The 18,913-nt window shown below is 41.8% G+C and overlaps 1 protein-coding gene and 1 pseudogene across 1 annotated transcript; both read right to left on the reverse strand.

The window, feature by feature from the left end:
- Positions 1-2,261: 2,261 nt before the first annotated feature.
- On the reverse strand, positions 2,262-17,748 carry Defb1 (defensin beta 1). Its single transcript, XM_028882051.2, has 2 exons — positions 17,569-17,748; positions 2,262-2,492 (listed from the first exon to the last, which is right to left on the reverse strand). The coding sequence occupies exons 1-2, from the start codon at positions 17,627-17,629 to the stop codon at positions 2,344-2,346; spliced, it is 210 nt and encodes a 69-aa protein (XP_028737884.1). The 5' UTR covers positions 17,630-17,748; the 3' UTR covers positions 2,262-2,343.
- On the reverse strand, positions 13,387-13,889 carry LOC114701856 (annotated as a pseudogene).
- Positions 17,749-18,913: the final 1,165 nt, after the last annotated feature.

Below are 18,913 nucleotides of genomic sequence, written 5' to 3' on the forward strand. Positions count from 1 at the left end.
CTCCAGATGTATTTCCATTGGCCTATGAAGCAGAGATTTTGCATTTAACATAACTTAGGAAGCTGATAGGGCTTTAACTGTGTGAAACAAGTGGATAAAATACAAGCAATGTGGAAGCATGATTTTTTCCTGGTTTAATGAGAGGGTAGGAGTTAAGAGGCTTAGAGTTATTGGAATATGAACACAGATTTGCAACTCTAAAGGACCCATACTTCTCTACTCACTGTACACACTCATACTAGAAGGATCCAGAGGACAGTCTCTTCACCATGGCTATGAGAAAGAGGTTGTGAAGGTTGCCAAAGTATCCTTAGTGAGCTAAACATTTTCCTTTGTTGTAGATCAGAACCCATGGTGGGAACTGTGGCCACTAATTTTGGAAACCAATATGTGATGAGGTTGACTGGTTCTAGGGTGTGAGAAACCAAGCAGTAACATGTGACTGCCAAAGTGGAGTTGGGTGTGGCTACTGAAATGGAAAAGAGAATCTGTGTAAAATTCAGAATGGCCTCACCCAGGGACCATCTGTGGAATTGTGTAGTATGGAGTCTTGGGAGTGATATTAAAAAAGAAGATGTCACAATTCTTGTTTTTGAACAGGTTTCTCTGTGTAGTTTGCCTTTTGAATACTTGTATTAGCTGTGAATCACAAATATGTTGTCCAAGTATTAAACGTGCAACGAGCTACAATTCTTGTTTTAATTGTTTATGAAAAAATGTGATAGTTGTCAGAGTTAAATTAAAGTCACTAAGTCACTTCTGTCAACCCTACCAAAATACAAGTGAAATCAGAAGGTTATGGGAAAGTTCTCAGTCACAAACCTGCTTTTAATCACCACAATAGACTCTCTTAGTGACCAGCTGGAACCATCACAGCACTCTTCAGAGGGGCCTTCTGTGAAAGGACAACTGCCAGCAGTCCTGTGTTCAAGGCTGGGTTGTGACCATTCTTGTTACTCATTGCCATCAAGATTTATTTTCCCGAACTGTTTGATGTAATTTTCCTCATTTTTATTTGTGAAATCTTCCCTCGGCTTCACCCTCTTAAACATGTCCAAGGTTTGCCACACCTTGTCTGTTCCCATTACAATGCCTTCTATTTCCATTGTAATGAACTGCTATGGTGTTTATTTCTCGTCAATATAAGTAGTCTCAAAGACTTGTTCTTTGGCTCTTTAATTTCATTTCACATTTGTATGAGAAGATAATTTCTAAGACAAAAACACCAGAAACATATGGTTTATATCAGTTAATAGACAAAAGCATGTGTTTATATATATGCAAACTTTGGCTAGTTAATAGACCAAAGTGTGTGTGTGTGTGTGTGTGTGTGTGTGTGTGTGTGTGTGTGTATTAAGGAAGAGATTAAAGGCATGGATTTAAACCACTGTGTCTGTATTACTGAGTATGTTTGAGTCCAGTCAATGTCCTCTCCAGTGCTAACATCTTCCTTATTCAGCTTTTCTCTACAGAAAAGATCATCTCATTGATGAATATTACTGTGGACTGCTAAATAAATTCTGTTTGCAATGGGACTTTCATTTTGGCCTGAGGAATAGAGCCACAAGTATCTGTTATTTATCTTCTACCTGCCAAGAGTAGATGATAAAGTGTCAGAGACAGATTAAGAAAACAACAGCATCATGTGTGCCATCAAGAGATGGAAGCAATTCTTTTTGGGAAAACTGAATGTATGGCTGCTTTTGTCCACTTGTGGGCATCTGTAGACACAGCGGTGAGATGACCTGAACCACAGAAGGCCCAGACCTAACAGAGATGTGTGATAGACAGTTAGGCTTGAAAGCTGTGCATAAATATTTTTTAAATTGCTGATCTGGGAATTCAGCCAATACCCATGAAGGAGGAGCTTTCATGGGACAATTTACAGTTTAAATGAGGTTCTGATACTAAGGCTAACTTATTACTGCCCTAAACCCTGTAAGAAGAGACCTCGGCCCTGGATCTGCATATGGAACCTCACTTAACTGACTGTTGAGACCATGGAAGAGTATCCTGTTTTGCCCTAGGAGATCTGATAGCTGTGGTCACTGTTCTGTGTGATCTTCCTGCACTGGATGCTTGTAGTTTGGTGATAAAAATGAAATAAAAGTGACACCACTCAAATTGTGACCATCATTACTCAGGGCCAAGCAGGTTTTCTGGGTTTTCCAACCTCTTGTTCTAAGCCCTGTACTTCAGCCTTACACTTTTAAAAACCTCTTCTAAACTGAGACATGGAATTCATTTTGATTTGATATAAATAGGCTTTGAAAACATTTCCTTTATTAAAATACTACTGGTTTATCCCTCACTTGTCTTTTATGTTCATTCTTCAAGTCACTGTCAACTCCTGCAACAGTTGGGCTTATCTGGTTTACAGGTTCCCTGTAGTCTGGTATGAGAAGGGCAACTGGAGCGGAGACAGAATCCTCCATGTTGGAGGCATCGGTATTGGTCTGTTCTGCGGCCAAGACTTGTGAGAATACCAGCACCTGCAAGGGGAGAGCAGACACGTTTAGACTTTTAGCTGTAACGCCAAAGATTTGAGAACATTTGGTAAATACAAGGCAGAGAAGCTGGTAGCACATAAGAGAATTCTCTCTTAACAGGCAATTGTTATGAAATTAATCTTGAGCCCCCTAAGTAAAGCCACACTTCAATATTCCAGTATGAAGAGGGGGCTCACAAGCCCCCACCCATAACCAAGGAACTATTGACAGTTGATAGCTTCTAGGGGAAGATAATTCAGGTTTTGTATATATATATTTGTATATATATATTTGTATGTATATGTTAAGATTTCACAGTGCAGCTCACTGTTGCATATATATATGTATATATACACAATTATCAGGAGATATATATCCCCTGATACACACACACACACACACACACACACACACACACACACATATATGCAACAGTGAGCTGCACTGTGAAATCTTACCATCATAGTTGCTTAAACAAGACCTATACGATAGCAACATCCGTTGCCATTACAACATGGATGGGGGAAATCTCATAAGGCCCCACTCATAGATGAAGAGCTATACACAGTTAATGGCTGCTAAGAGAGGCAGAGTGAGTCTTTTTCCAGGGATGAGCCCATGATAGGTTCCCCAGCACTAAGCACATATACATATAAGCAACACCGAATTGACTGAGCAGGTTGTGTTTGGTGATAAAAATCAAATAACGTGTCACCTCAAAGAAGAGCTGATAAATTTGAGAGCGAGTGTGGGAATGTAGGAAGAGTTGGAAGAAGAAAGATTGGGGTAGACAAGATATAAATACAGTACTCAAATCTCAAAAAATTGTAAGAGAAAGATATAATGTTTGTAAATATATATTCATTTTGGTGGATCCAATTTCATAATACAAACACTATTGGGGAGAGAGACAGAGACAGAGAGACAGACAGAGAGGGAGGGAGGGAGGGAGAGAGAAACAGAAAGAGAGAGAATATCAAGATTCAGTGCTAATGGATGATATCAGTACCCTAGTATCAGTAGAAATATCCCAGACAAAAATGAGCACAGAAACTTCAGGGTAATTGTAACACAGATGCAGTGATTGTAAGGACAGTCATTTACTATTCCATCTCAAGGCTCTAAAATACACAAAACAAGTTTTAACAAATAAATGTTAAAATACTTTTGTATCTCATCAGATTACAATAGAATAAAATTAGGAATTATCTACAAGAGAAAGGTATAAACACATGAATATACTGAAAAATATGAAGTTTGCTCTTGAAAAATCAGTATGTTATTGAAGAAATGGGGGAAGGTATTATAAACTTCATAGAAGCAAATGTAACTTAAACAACCAATTATCGTAACCAATTGAATATAGCAATGGACATTCTAAGGACATAGTTATCAGTGTTTGCAATAAAAAATAAGACCTCTAGTAAGCTAATGACAAACCTTGACATATTAAAAAAGTAATATCAACATGAAAGTTAAATTAGTAACAAGGAAATAAAACAATAAATGTCAATCAGAGCTGAAAGTAATAGTTTAAAACCAAGAAATAGTCAAAGTATCAATGAAACAAGAGTTGTTTCTTTGATAAACATAAGCAAAATAGACAAATTCATAGCCACAATAACTAGAAAGTGAAGTAAAAGAAAGTGAAAACTGAAGACAATAATATCGGAAATGAGTGAGGGAATATTACATCAGATACTTCTGACATCCAGAGGGCCACTACAGAATACCTGGAGAATTATACTGACATGAAGTATATAATGTAGAAGAAATGGATAGATTCTTAGACACATCTGACCTATAGACATTGAATTGAGATGCTATAGATCCACAGTGAGCAATGAGACTCAAGGCGTAGTCACTCTCACCCCCAACAAAGAAAACTCAATACTGCTGAAATTTACTCTAGCATTCTACCAGGTATTTACAGAACCTCACACTATTCCATAAAACAAGGGAAAGAACATTTCCAAATCAATTATCCAAAGCAGTTATTAGACCAATGCAAAATTAGATAAGGGCACACAATGACAAAAGAAAACTATATACCAATTTCCTTGATGAACATAGAGTAAAAACTCTGAATAAAATCCTTGCAAACTAAATTCAATAACACATTCAAAAGTCAGTACATGATGATCAAGTTTATTTCATTCCGTGTGTGCAAGAGTAGTCCAGAATGTGTGAGATAAGCACAGTGCAGCACATAAATATAGTGAAGGGAAAAGCTTTTTTTCATGACCATGACAATAGATGCAGAAAATGACTTTGAGCAAACTTAATATCACTGTGCTTAAACCCTGAAGACACCAGGAAAAGAAGGATCATGCCTCCACATAACAAGGTTTACATTTGGCAAATTCATAGTCAACATTATACTGGATGGGGAAAAGTTGAGACCATTTCCTTTAATATCAGGAAGGAGATGACTGTATGTACTCTCACCATTCTTATTTAATATATTGCTTCTACTAACTACTTTTCTGTTGCTGTGACAAAATATCATGGCCAAAAGCAACTCAGAGTAGAAAGGGGTTTATTTTGGTTTATAGTTCCAGGATTGGGGATAAAGTCCTTCACAGTGGGGAAGGCCTGGCTACAGTCAAGAAAAGCATGGTGGTGGGAGCAGGGAACCAGCTAATCACATTTCATCACACAGGAAGCAGGGGGACAGAACAGGAAATGGAGTGAGACTATAAACCCTCAAGAGCCCGTGACTTCTTCATCCAGCAAGGCTGCCCTTCCCGAAGCTTTCATAATCTAACCCCAACAGTATTATATACTTATATTCAGACTCATGAGCCTTGCTTGAGGTTTTATTTATTTATTGCAAACACTGATAGCTATAAATGTCCTTAGAATGTCCATTGCTATATTCATGGGTTACGATAACTGGTTGTTTAAGTTTCATTTACATCTCTGAAGTTTATAATACCTTCCCCCACTTCTTTTTTTTTTTTTTAGCAGTTGAAGAAAGGTGTTTATTGGGGGTGAGGAAACACATACACACAACAGACAAACTGACAAAGAGCCTCTGCAGAGGGGAAACTCAGAAAGCCAAAAGATCCCTTCCCCCACTACTTAATCAAACCACAACATTCTACCCATGGCCTCTTAAGCCTCATGGCCATCTCATGATGAGAATGCATTTAATCCAACTTCAAAAGTCCTCATAGTCTTTAACTGTTCCAATATCCAGAGTCTCTTCTGAGACCCAAGGCAATCTCTTAACTGTGACCTCTGTAAAAATTACAAAACAAATCACACACTTTCAACATTCAACAGAATATATACTTCCGTTCCAAAATGGAGAAATGTGAGCATAGCAAGGAAAGATTAGACCAAAGCAAAACTGAAAGCTACCATGGTAAGACCAGATTCTGTTGGCCCATGTAGAGCATCTAAAGCCTCAGCTTCAATAGGTCAGATGGAACCGACTCTCCAGCTTTGCTGCCTGCAATATGCATTTTTCTCTTAGGCTGATTTTTTTTAATTCCATTTCCTGTATGCAGTTCTCCTTGGCTGATACCTCATGGTTCTGGCATCTCAAACATATTGGTATCTCAGCTGCAACCCAGGCTTCACTATGACAGTGCCATGCAATGGGAGTTAGGGTTCCTTGGGGATCCCCTGAAGGAACTCTAACCCTGCTGCACATTACCTGGTCTCCTCAGTTCTCTAAAACCGCAAAGGAAAAAAAAACCCATGACCCCCTTCATCTTCCATAGTTCTTGTCTTCAAAACAAGTGCCACATGGGCAACACTATCAAGTTCTGCTTCCAGCTTGAGATGGTCCCTAGCCACTTGGACTTCAGTTGCAGAAGCTTCTGAATACAGTTCTCTCATAACATGGAGGCCCCATCTGAGTGTGGTCTTGCCCCTCAGAGGACCTTTCCTGTTGTTCTTGTGCAGATCACACAACTTTTCTCTAACAATTACAAACTCTGACCTACTCTGGTGATGGGATGGCCAAACACCCTAATAGTTGTGCCACAAACCACATCCAAGGACTGAGGAATCTGGTTGCAGACATCCACGGCTAGGCCCCTGGTGGAGCGCTGGGAGTCTAATTAGTGAGAAAGAGGAGGGTTTATATGAGCAAGAATTGTTGAAACCAAGGTTGGATAAAGCACAGGGACAAATAACCAAATGGATGGAAACACATTAACTATGAACCAAAGACTGAGGGGCCCCCAACTGGATCAGGCCCTCTGAATAGGTGAGACAGTCGATTGGCTTGATCTGTTTGCAAGGCATCTAGGCAGTGGTACCAGGTCCTGGGCTCGTTGCATGAGTTAGCTGTTTGAAACCTGGGACTTATGCAGGGACACTTGGCTCAATCTGGGAGGAGGGGACTGGACCTGCCTGGACTGAGTCTATCAGGTCGATCCCAGTCCTCGGGGGAGACCTTGATCTGGAAGAGGTGGGAATGGGGGGTGGGCTGGGGGGAGCGGGAGGGGGCAGGAAGGGAGAGAACAAAGGAATCTGTGGCTATTATGTAGAACTGAATAGTATTGTAAAATAAATAAAAAAATATGAAAAAAAAATACAAACTACATGATTGAAGTCTTAGGTTTCCTGGTGACCTTTTCTTTCCAAGCTGCACATTTTTATTTTTATCTACCATGTGTATTGTCCCTATTGATTGTAGAACTGAATAACTGTCATAATTAATAACCATGCCACAGACTCAACCATGTTTTATGTTAAAATTTCCTAACAACAACAATAACAAATCGATACATCACTTTTTTTTTCTTTTTAAGAAAATTTCTATTCATTTTACATACCAACCGCAGATTCCCCTCTTCTCTCTCTTCCCATCCCCTCAGCTTCCCCCCTCAACACATCCCCCATTCCCTCCTCCTCCAATCACTTTTCAATTTAGCCTCACATACATTCTCAGGCCATGGACAGAAGGCAACCAGATTCTTTGGCAAAATTTTATGAATGACCTTTAGTTCAGGTACAGTTTGAATCATTTTTTCCCTCTGAAAACTCATGAGCCAAGGCCTCCACTGTCTGAATTTCTTTCAGAATTCCAGAATTTTGAATCGCTCCAGGATTCCACTAGAACAGCTCATTTAACTCAGGATACAGAATTCAGTGACTTTTCTAGTCTAAAGTTCCAAATTCTCTCATGTTCTTCATGTCAATAACTCCACTATCCTGATACCAACTTCACTATAAGTGACTTATCTGTTGCTGTGGTAGGATATCATGACAAAAAACAATGTAAGGAAGGAAGAGGGTCCATTTTGTCCTATTGTTTCAGAGAGAGAGAGAGAGGGAGAGAGAGAGACAGAGACAGAGACAGAGACAGAGAGACCGAGACCATCATGGTGAGGAAGGCCTGATATCTTGGTTACTTTTCTATCACTGTGACAGAACACCTTGCCCAAGGCTTCAGTAACTGATGCTGAGGACACTGAACACACACATGTAGAAGACTTGATTCCTGCCTCTCAGTCTTCACAAAAATTTACCTGGAGTATAACAAAGACCTTGATATTAGACTTAAAACTTTGAAGTGACTCAATAAACATAAGGAAGTCATGTAAAGATAAAATATAAAGACTTTCTGGCTAGTATTTAGTGATACTCAGTTATCAAATGTCCATCAAAAGGCTGCTGCTTTAAGAATCGACTCTCTAGTTCATGACTGATTTGGACTTCTGGAATCTTTAAGTAAGTAGGATTTCATGCAATCACAAAGCTTTGGCCCAGCAGATAAATCAACAAAATTAAGAGACAGCTGCCAGTCAGAGAAAGTCATTGGCAACTGCTCATCCATCCGAGTGGCAATATCCTGGAAAGGTAATATCCAATTCAACACCAAAAGTTAAATACCAGAAGAGAAAATAACAGGAAATAAATGAATTAAACAGATTCTTTTCCAACGAAAAAGGACAAAATACTAATGATTACACACACACACACACACACACACACACACACACACACACACACACTAAACTTTCACTAGGGAAATGCAAATCAAAACAACACTGAGATCCCATATAACCACTGTCAAATTGACTTTCATCAAGAAAAAATAAACAAGCAATGCTGGGCCGGGCAGTGGTGGCACACACCTTTATCTCAGCACTTGGGAGGCAGAGCCAGGCGGATCTCTGTGAGTTCAAGGCCAGCCTGGGCTACAGAGTGAGTTCCAGGAAAGGCACAAAGCAACACAGAGAAACCCTGTCTTGAAAAACCAAAACCAAAACCAAACCAACCAATCAAACAAACAAACAAAAAAAGAAATGCTGGGAGGACACAGGAAAAGAGGAAGAGCATACACTTCCAGAGGGAATGCAAAGTAATGCAGACACTGTGACAATGAGTATGGAATATCCTCAAAAAGGTAACACTAGCACTACTGTGTGATGTCATCTACACTATCCCTGCGTGTGCACCTGTAGCATGTAAGTTTGCACACCACAGAGGTACCTGCAGATCCATGCTACTTCAGGCACTATTCACAGTAGCCAAGGCATGGAACCATCTTAGATGTCCTTAAACAGGTGAGTGTACATGGTGGAGTTCTCTTCTGTTGTAATGGAGAGAAAACACCATTAAGGAGAAAGGATAGACGTGATGAGCATAAGAGCGAGAGGACTAAGTCAGACTCAGAGTCAAGCATCATGGATGTTCTCTCCTACATGGAACCTGGGGCCATAAATGAGTGTGAGAAGAAGAAAGGGGATTAGGAATATTAAATGGGAAAGTGAGGATAAAGATGGGGTGATGGAGGGGTGAATTTGATCAAAGTCCATGATATTCATGAATGGAAATGTAATACGAACCCCATTGTGTTGTATATTTAATATGCACTAGCTTGAAAAGTCAGGAACTAATTATCTCTGTAGTTTTAATCATCTCTTATATTAAGGGTACAAAGAGCTCTGAACTTAGTGTCAGGCTTTTTAAATTTTCTCAAAAAACTTAATTTTGGTTCATTATACATCATTAAAATTATTGGACTCCATAGTAATTTGTTCCGGCATTTATGGAATTATACTTTCTACATATGTTTTAAAGACAGAAATGCTTCCACTCTCTGGAGAGTATTTTATCTGTGATTTCCCCTGATGTCTAATGGACTAGGTAAATACTCCAAATATGTCTTAGTAGTATGATCCAACCCTGTAAATGTTAGAAATATTTCATCTATACATGTCAAATGTTTATGAACAGTGTGTATCCAGATTTGGCCGCACATTTATAATTTATTCTAGGAACTATAAACTAGAAAATAACTCAACTTTATAGGAATATATTTTTTGAAGTGCTGGATTCAAACCCAGGGTGTATGGAGCCAGAGACGGAGAAGCGGGTTCTACAAAGGCTAAGTATTGGATGTTGTCTCTTACATGTGGGGTGAGGGCCCATGGGAATGAGAGTGGTGCTATTGAGGATGTAGAAGGGGAAACAGTGAGGGAAGATTAGGAAGAGTCATGGGCTTTGAGTATAATCACAGAACATTGTATGTATGTATGGAAATGACACAACAGAACCAGTTACTTTGTATAGTTAGTATAACGCCAGTTTTCTAGTTACACTCTGTCCTAGAACAAGTCTCTTATATGTCCTATCATAGATCACCACACCTCTCAAATTGGCAACCGAGGAGCCTAGATCATCAGATCTCCCCAGTTCTCATACCCCAAGGCTGCTCACTTTTCCTTTCATGGTTGATTAATAAATTAAAGTTGTCCTAGCCATCTAAGGAATACATTGCTTTATCTAACTTATAGATAGGGAAACTGAGGCTCAGAGAGAGTGAATGAGTAGACCATTATTCCATCACAACCAAATCAAACTCAGCCAAATCCTAAAAGTCATGTTTCTGCCATATCGGCTCTCAAGAAGATGGACCGTCCTTCAAATGACCCTCAGATGGCAGCACAAAAGTCAACTATACCAACTATAATATCTATACAAAACAAAGTGAATAAAGAGACATGCTTCTGGTTTGCAATTTTCTTAGCTATCCGTTTAGGGGAGAGAGTTCACATTTCTTCATTAAAAAGTCTTTGAAAGTCATCAATGCCATTTGTCACACAGCAGCAGTCTAGATCTGTAGGTATCTGCTATGAGTAGACAGTGATAAACTTCGGAGCAATGTTCTCTGGCTCAGCTGAGAAGGCAGTGTGGTATATTTCCATTGCCATCTTAACTGGACTGAGACTTACATAGGGCATTTGTGTCAATGAGTTTGATTTTTCTAGCCATTTTTCTGTTTTATCTAAAATTTCAAGTATATTACCATAAACTCACAACAATTTAATTTTGTGTAAGTATGATGTACAATCTTGCCTTTTATGCCTGACATCCTAAATCTCCACCTAGCAATTATTCTCTAATTATTAATACATTCTTTGACAGTTTCATGTTTTTGTTTAATACGTTCTAGTGACATTCATCTCTCCACTCCCACCTTATCACTTGTCGTGGGACTGAGGTCAGGTTAGTCATCCCCCAAATGGGGTAGCAATGCTTCATTGTTCTGGGCATCAGGATTATACTGCTTTCTATTCTGCTCCAGAGCTAACATCGTGACTCCTGGCCTTCCTGTCACCTTGCCTCAGTGTCCTAAAGTCGCAGAAACTTTTCTAGTCAAGTACTACAATAGGTGTTGGCTATTGGAACACCAAAAGTGATTCTCTACTAGGAAATGAGGAACAACATATGTCTCGAGGACCGTGGAGGGGGATGGGGGAGGGAGGAAAACAGTTTGCGGCAGTCGGCAGGGCACGGTTGGTTTCCTTGCAATCATCACATAGTAAATCTGCAGCAGGATGAAGTGCCAAGGACCTTTCATGCCATTGAGGCCAACCATGACCTAGTGTAGGGCAAATGCTTAAGGATTCAAGGAAGGATGACCAACAGCACAAATGAAGAAGATATATTAAAAGACTGAGTGCGATCTTTGGTCTTTATATAAGAGATCTGTGAAAATAAGTTTTCTTAAGGAGACTTTGGGGAACTAAGAGACAGGGAGAGTTGAAATCTGAGAATGAACATGCACTGATCAGGCTGCAGATGTCGGGATTTGTGTCCTCAGTTTCCCTGCTTTAAATACACCAGAGAAGCTAGAGCCTTCATCTAGTAACTGGTAGAAGCAGAGGCAGAGATCCACAGCCAAGCACCAAGCAGAGCTCCGGGAGTCCAGTAGAAGAGAGGGAAGAGGGATTGTATGAGCAAAAGGAGGGGGAGTCAAGATCATGGTGGGGAAATCTACAGAGACAGATGAACCAAGCTAGAAGGAACTCAAGAACTCTAGACCCACAGCTGTGGAACCTGCATGGGACCAGACTAGGCCCTCTGCATACGAAGACAGTTGTGTGGCTTGGTCTGTTTGAGGGACTCCTGGCAGTAGGATCAGGGTCTATCCCTGTGCATGAACTAGATTTTTGGAGCTCATTACCTATAGTAGGACGCCTTGCTCAGCCTTGATGAAGGAAGGAGGGGTTTGGACCTGCCTCAACTGAATGTACCAGGCTTTGCTGATTCCCCATGGGAGCCCTTACCCTTTTGAAGGAGTGGAGGGGGGGGGCTGGGTGGGAGCAGGAGGAGGGATAAAAGGGGGATCTGTGGTTGGTATGTAAAATGAATAAAAATATCACTTAAATAAAGAAAAAAAACTAATAAACAAATAAATACACCCTGAGCCATACAGGTGAGACACTGTGATAGTATGGTGTAATTATAGGCAAATGTGAAGTTTTAAAAATGCAAATGAATATTGAAGAATTTCTGATGAAAAGATAAAAATTTTTAGAGTAAAATACCTTCAGGCTGAAGTGGAATGGATTGCCAAAGGAAAACGGTTGGTAAAAATTAAAGCCCCAATTCACCCATCTCTCCCGCCAGATCTACGGGTAGACTCAGTGTTGAAACACCTATCAGCAGAGAGGTCGGGGCCATGGGATAGAGTGAATGTGGAACATGAAAGAGAAACTCAGATGTAGGGGAACCATCTGGATTTTCTTAATGGTGACTGCGTACCCACACCGTGGCCCTGACTGTGGAGCAGAGACTGAATGTCAATCATAGGCAAGAAAGCAGCCTGTCAGAATCCTTGCTATTTTGCTATTGAGAGAAAGTCTTTCTCCAGGTCAGGACAAGGAAATTGGCTTCCAGCATGTTGGGGAGGGGCCCAGGAAGAACACCAATTGGAGGTGTTAAAAGAAAAGTCAACGTTGCCTTGGAGGCGGGGTGTTTGTGAAGTCATGAGTGGAGGCATGAGAAGAGGAGGGTCATCAACTACACTTGCCACTTCCAGAAAAAGCAACAAAACTGTAAACCAGCTTAGACACAAGTCAGTCTCTCTTCTGAATTCAAGTGGCTCCCGATACCGCTGTGCAGCGGGAAACCCAAGGCCAGCTTCAGTCCTCAGCAGCACCTCTCTCCAACTTCATGGAGCTTGAATGCACTGCCCGTCTAGACTCTTCTTGAGAGGGAATGTGTGTCTGATGATCTCTTCAGGGATCTTGGGAAGTGAGTGAAAGAATACAGGGTTGGGGATCTGAGTGGACGTGTGTTCTTGCCATCAACCTGTCTGAGTCATAAAAAGATCTGTAGAGCAGGCCTGGCAGAGTCCCCATGTGTAAGATATCCCGGGACACTCAGACGACACTGGCAAAGCTGTCCCTGTCGCTGAAAATCAAAACCTATAGTGTTGCCGGGCGGCGGTGGTGCACGCCTTTAATCCCAGCACTGGGGAGGCAGAGCCAGGTGGATCTCTGTGAGTTCGAGGCCAGCCTGGTCTATAGAGTGAGTTCCAGGAAAGGCGCAAAGCTACACAGAGAAACCCTGTCTCGAAAAACAAAAAAGAAAAAAAAAAACCTATAGTTTTTTTTTTTTTTTTTTTTTTTATGGTGAAAAAGTATTTAGAATTAGCCAGCTGGACTCAGTTTAGATGATCCCAATTTTCTTGGCAACATCCAGAGCATCATAGTCAGGAGCCAATTGAACATATGCCTTCTTCTCTCCATCAGGCCTTATGAGAGTGTTGACTTTGGCCACATCAATGTCATAGTTTCTTCACAGCCTGTTTGATCTGGTGCTTGTTGGCCTTGACATTCACAATGAACACGAGTGTGTTGTTGTCTTCTATCTTCTTCATGGCTGACTCAGTGGTCAGGGGGAATTTGATGATGGCATAGTGGTCAAGCTTGTTTCTCCTGGGCGCGCTCTTTCGAGGATATTTAGGCTGCTTCCTGAGCCACAGGGTCTTGGGCCACTGGACATGTGGATCTTCTTCTTTTTGTGGCTGTGGACGCCTTTCAGCACTGCCTTCTTGGCTTTCAAGGCCTTCGCTTTGGCTTTGGCTTTGGGAGGGGCAGGAGTTTCCTTCTTTGCTTTCGGCGCCATCTTGGCGAAAAGTATAATGTTGTTTTTATGATGCTTTGGAGTATGCCTGTTGAACCCTACATCTTGCTAACTTGGGGCCCTCTCCAACCCGATGTGGAGGTTATATGACTGGTTTGTGGTTTTGTTTTTTTTGTTTTTTTGTTTTGTTGTTGTTTTGTTTTTTAGCTAATGGAATGTGTGGTGTCTAGATGGAATATGGAGATGGTAGCAGGTAGATTTCTATTACTGAAAGCTTTTATGGGAATTAGAAGAGACAGAGAGAATTAGGACAATCAGATCAGGGTGGAGATTTCTAGATGAGACACTTGAGAGGAAAGGGTGGTAACTGAGGTCACACAATGCTAGTACCTGGAGTCATTTTCCTGTTTTAGTACAGGCAATAGGCCTAACCTAGCAGGGTTACGTCTAGAGTTTTCGGGGAAGGGAGGGAGGAGCTTGTGGAGCTGTGAATGACTGTAGTGGTAGGCTGGGTTAATTCTTTGACCTCTAATTAATTGTCACAGGTGCAATAGGAAGAAACATGGCTTTGATGGTAGGACTTCCTAGTGACTGCCTGATGTCACCTTGGACTGGTCTGTAGTCAGTCTCCAGACAAGTCAGTGTCTCAGAAAGCTATTTTCCATTTTGTTCCTGTCTCAACCCATCCCAGATGTGTCCTACCTCATAAAGCATCTTGATCTGGCCCTGACTATCTATAGATTTGCTGACAGGATTTTCATCCCCTCTCTCAGTGCCTCCTTCTATAACCCTACTTTACCTCCAAGCCTTGAGAGTCCCGTGAAGCCATAGGAGAGCTGAGGTCTGGGGCTGAGCTCCTGACTTACTGTTGTTTGTCCATAAAATGTAGATATTGATTCTATATCCACCTTGGAAATATTATGAGGACTTAATGTAAATGTCCTATTGATTTGTTTCTCTCCAACTTTTTATATATGCCTCTTATCATCTCGCCTGTCACATACAATGTCCTCAGCAGCCAGGCATCTCAGAGTTCTGTGTCCAGTGGTCTGAAGGAAAGTGATAGGTTGTGATAGAGTCTGCAGAGACTTGGGGTAGGGACATCTGTGTAGAGTAACAATCCCTAATCAGTCACATTCCACATTGGTAAAGTAAGAATATAGCCACATCTTCTGTTTGTAACAAAAGATGAGTCTAATATTTTATGTGGCATATTGCTATTGTTAACTGTTGAGAAAGAAGTAATGTTCGAAACACGATGTCCACCAAATGACTTCTGTTTCTCTTTCTATCTCAATCTCTTTAGAGAAGCCTTTCTTGATGTCTCAGAGGAGGTTATCTCCTTACAAGGTCTCTTGGCAGATGAAACCAGCAGCATTTCCCAGGGCAGATAGAGTTATTCACTTGTATAGTTAGATTTTGAGCTGTGTTTTCCTCTAGAGTTGAAGGTTTATAGACAGTTGGAGACCCCCCTCTCTCTCTGGCTCTTCCTCCTTCCCCTGGCAATAGCTGTACATATTTGTTTATCACTAAGGATTTGCTCAGTGGCAGCCTCAATCACCCTTGGTTTCCAAAGAAGCTAGGCTGAGATCTTGTTATGTTGACATCATTCTGTTTTCACAGACTATTTCTACAGGGAGACAGTGGGGAGCCTATTTATTTATTTCCCAGGAAAACAGGCTGGTTAACTAGATGGTCCTGTCTTGTGGAGTCCTGTGGACCAGCTGGACAAGGGAAGGTCTAAGGACACTGCCAGAAAGGAATTGTGGGGAAGGTGCCTGTGAGGGTTCAGATGGGACATGACATCAGACCAGGAGCCACACAGCCTTCCAGAAACAGAAGCCATCACCCTTCACACTAAACTGAGTTCAGCAGACAGTGTAGGTCTAGAGAGAATGTGGCCAGAAGGAACAAAGCAACCCAGCTGACAATGACTACGAATGCCTGAGGTGATGGGTACAGTATCTAGCTAGACCTAACTGTTTTGTAGTGTATGCATTCCCCAAAACAGCATGTGGTGTGTTACAAACCTACATGATTTTTACCTACAATCTATGGCTGTATCCAAACAAAGCAAAACAAGAACTCTCAAAATTCACACTCCAAAACCTATGCCAAATACATGCAAGATCCACCTGCAGCTTGGCTCTGGAGACTCTCAGGAACCTACATGTTAATGCAAAGACACCTGAGGAGTTTCATTCTTCCTCCCCACCAAGAGCATAAGGACCAGGCCAGCATATTAATCCCAGAGGAAAATACTTTTACTAGACAGCATCCTTCCCTGTGGTCAAATAGAACCTTGCAGTACACTAGGTGTTCCTCAGTGTTCCTTCTTGGCCCTTGGGACCCTTAGAGTGACCTGAACATCACCATATTGGCTTTAGGCTCTGCTCTTTACTATTTCCAGAGAGGTGGCTTGAGAATTCTTGTACTGACAGGTTATACAGAAAGGATATTTGTATCCTAAAAGAATGCAGTAGAGTGGCTGTACCTAGGAAGTTTCTAGCAATCCTGGTAAGTATTCCTGGATCCATTCTTATAATGAAGGATCAGGAGGTATGACTGAGTCTGCCCACCCTTGAGAGGTGGTCCTGTTTCCATGGTTTGAAGGAGCTACCTAGCATCACATTTAGAATAGTAGACAAAAATAAGTCTTTATTCTGAAAAATACACTTTTAAATTTTCTTGAATTTGGGCCACAAGAAGGAAATGTCTCCTTCTTACTCAGTGAAAGCATTCCCACCCCACCCCTAATGCATGCCAAGACAAGTGTGTCAAATAGCATGCACTGTGCAGTTGGCATGTACTGGCATTTTTCAGACTCTAAAAAAGTGTAACTTATTAAATGCATTTCTTTACCTCTCTAAGAGCCATTACCTCACCATGAAAAACAGTATGTTAAGAATGCACCTGGATCCAGATTTCACATGGGAAAATTGGGGCATAACTATTTTGAAACACATACCTCCAGAGGCTAGCATGATAGCCTAGAGAAAAACAAAACAGGATTTTCCAGAGAATCTCACAACTAAAATTCCTTCCCCAGAACCCTCCTAATACAAATATGGAAATAAAGCTCAGAAATACATGACTTTCTCAATGTTACCCTGAGAGATTACTTTGGGGGAAAAATATGTCCTCAATCACTACTTCAGGATCCTGTCTCCCATGTCAGGGACAGGCTGCTGTGGCCCAGACAGTCTGAGCATCCTCTGGACAGATGTGAAGCCCTTCCATTTGATGGGTAAAATCTCCTTGCCAGAAGAATGTGGCTACCAGGGAATGCGAAAGGTCATCTGTCATCTCTTGACTGCTTACCTGGCATTTCTAGGCATTTACAACTGGCTGAGCTGGCCTGGTGAAGGGGCAGCGGCACTTTGCCTGAAGCGGGATACTCAGAGATGCTCCACCCCGGACCCAGGTGAGGCTAGTGTGTCTCCCTGGATCAAAAAGCTTGTTTCTCAGTGGAAGAATCTTAGCACAGGCAAAGCAGACTCCCCACAAGACCTATCTCAGATTCTAGGGACAAACATCACAGCTGGAAGATACCCACTACTCACTGTGAATTCCTTAGCAGGCTCATTTTGCTGCTGCCCAGGAGTTGACCACAGGCCACTCACGAGGCTCTCCTGTTGCTAGGCTTGCAAAACCAGGAGCTAACTATTACCTGTTCCCCCTTAGCCTCTGTGTCCCCAGTCCCAGTCAGGGCCATCAACAAGTTCCCAAGGCTTACCTGGCTCCATCTGGGAGAAGAGAAAAAATAACATCACCAGGAGAAAGTAATGAGTTTTCATGGCGGCGGCGGCGGCGGCGGTGGCGTCCAGCGTCCAGAGTGCAGAGAGGACAAGAGACTCCCAGGTAGCTGAGCTGACAGATGCTTCCGGAAGCCTGAGTGAGCTTGTTTTTTTTATAGGAACACTGGTTGCATAACCTCATAAATAAGCTGAAGGGAGGCGTTGCAAACCACAGTGCAGTTCAAATGACACCTCATGGTATTCGCCCTGAGAAAGAGTCCAAGTCCTGTGGGTACATTACCTCTCCTCAGCTCTAGCTGGATTTTATTTTTTCAGCCTGGATAGTAGGCATAGGCATCTCTTGTCAAGCCTGTTCTGATTCTCAGGTTGAGATTCTAAGAGACTCTTTGTGAGGCAGCCCCTATCAGGACCTCTTGGGTTAGATAGGTTCAGAGAGCCTGTGAGATGCCCAGTAACCCAAACAGGTGACTCTGTGGCTCCGGGCTGCTGTGGTTCCCTTTTGTTTAGCTGTTTCCCTTTACCGTGCTCAGGGTTTATCTTCTCCTGGCAGGATGGTGAGCTGATTGCTGGGATGGAAGCAGCAGTGGGGGTTGCTTTCTCATCTCTGCATTCAAACCTTACTCCCTGAAGGCTCTAAAGAGCTGGTGTTTCCAAATGGGCACCTCTTCCTGGGGTTTTCCGACTCTGGCTCTCCAGAAAAGCATCTGAGTTAAGTCCAGGGAGGAGCAATTGTCCACCTGGTGAATGCTTAGCTAGGCTCTAAGTATTCAGTTATTGTACCATTTTAAAATATCTTATTTTTCATAGAATTTCCAGTGCAAATCTATAAGCAGATTTCCTAGAATATTATGAAGGATCTTATTTATAAGCAACAGTAAATGCCTCTGCCCAACATGTAAGAACAGAGTTTTTTTTCCAGCTGAGAATGTTTTTTATTAATTATTTTTACTTATTTTACATATCAACCAGAGATTTTCCTCCCTCCTCTCTTTCTGTTCCCTCTCCCAACTCCCTTCTAACCCCCTCACCCCATCCACTCCTCAGAAGGGTAAGGCCTCCTATGGGAGTCAACAAAGCATGGCACATCAAGTTGAGGCAGGACCAAGCTTCTCACCCTGCATCAAGGCTGAGCAAGGCATCCCACTGTAGGGAATAGATTCCAAAAAGCCAACCCATGCATCAGGAACAGATCCTGGTCCCACTGCTAGGGTGTCTACAAACAGCCCAAGCTACACAACTGTCACCACATGCAGAAGGCCTAGGTCAGTTCTATGTAGGCTCCCTAGCTATCAGTCTAGAGTCTGTGAGCTCCCACGAGCTTAG

This window comes from Peromyscus leucopus, chromosome 17 (assembly GCF_004664715.2).
Source record: "Peromyscus leucopus breed LL Stock chromosome 17, UCI_PerLeu_2.1, whole genome shotgun sequence".
Lineage (NCBI taxonomy): Eukaryota > Metazoa > Chordata > Mammalia > Rodentia > Cricetidae > Peromyscus > Peromyscus leucopus.

Coding starts and splice junctions, on each gene's coding strand:
- Defb1 (XM_028882051.2), bottom strand. CDS start 17,629: ATGAAAACTCATTACTTTCTCCTGGTGATGTTATTTTTTCTCTTCTCC. Junction 2,493..17,568: donor CTTCTCCCAGATGGAGCCAG/GTAAGCCTTGGG, acceptor CTCCCCTTGCAG/GTGCTGGTATTCTCACAAGT.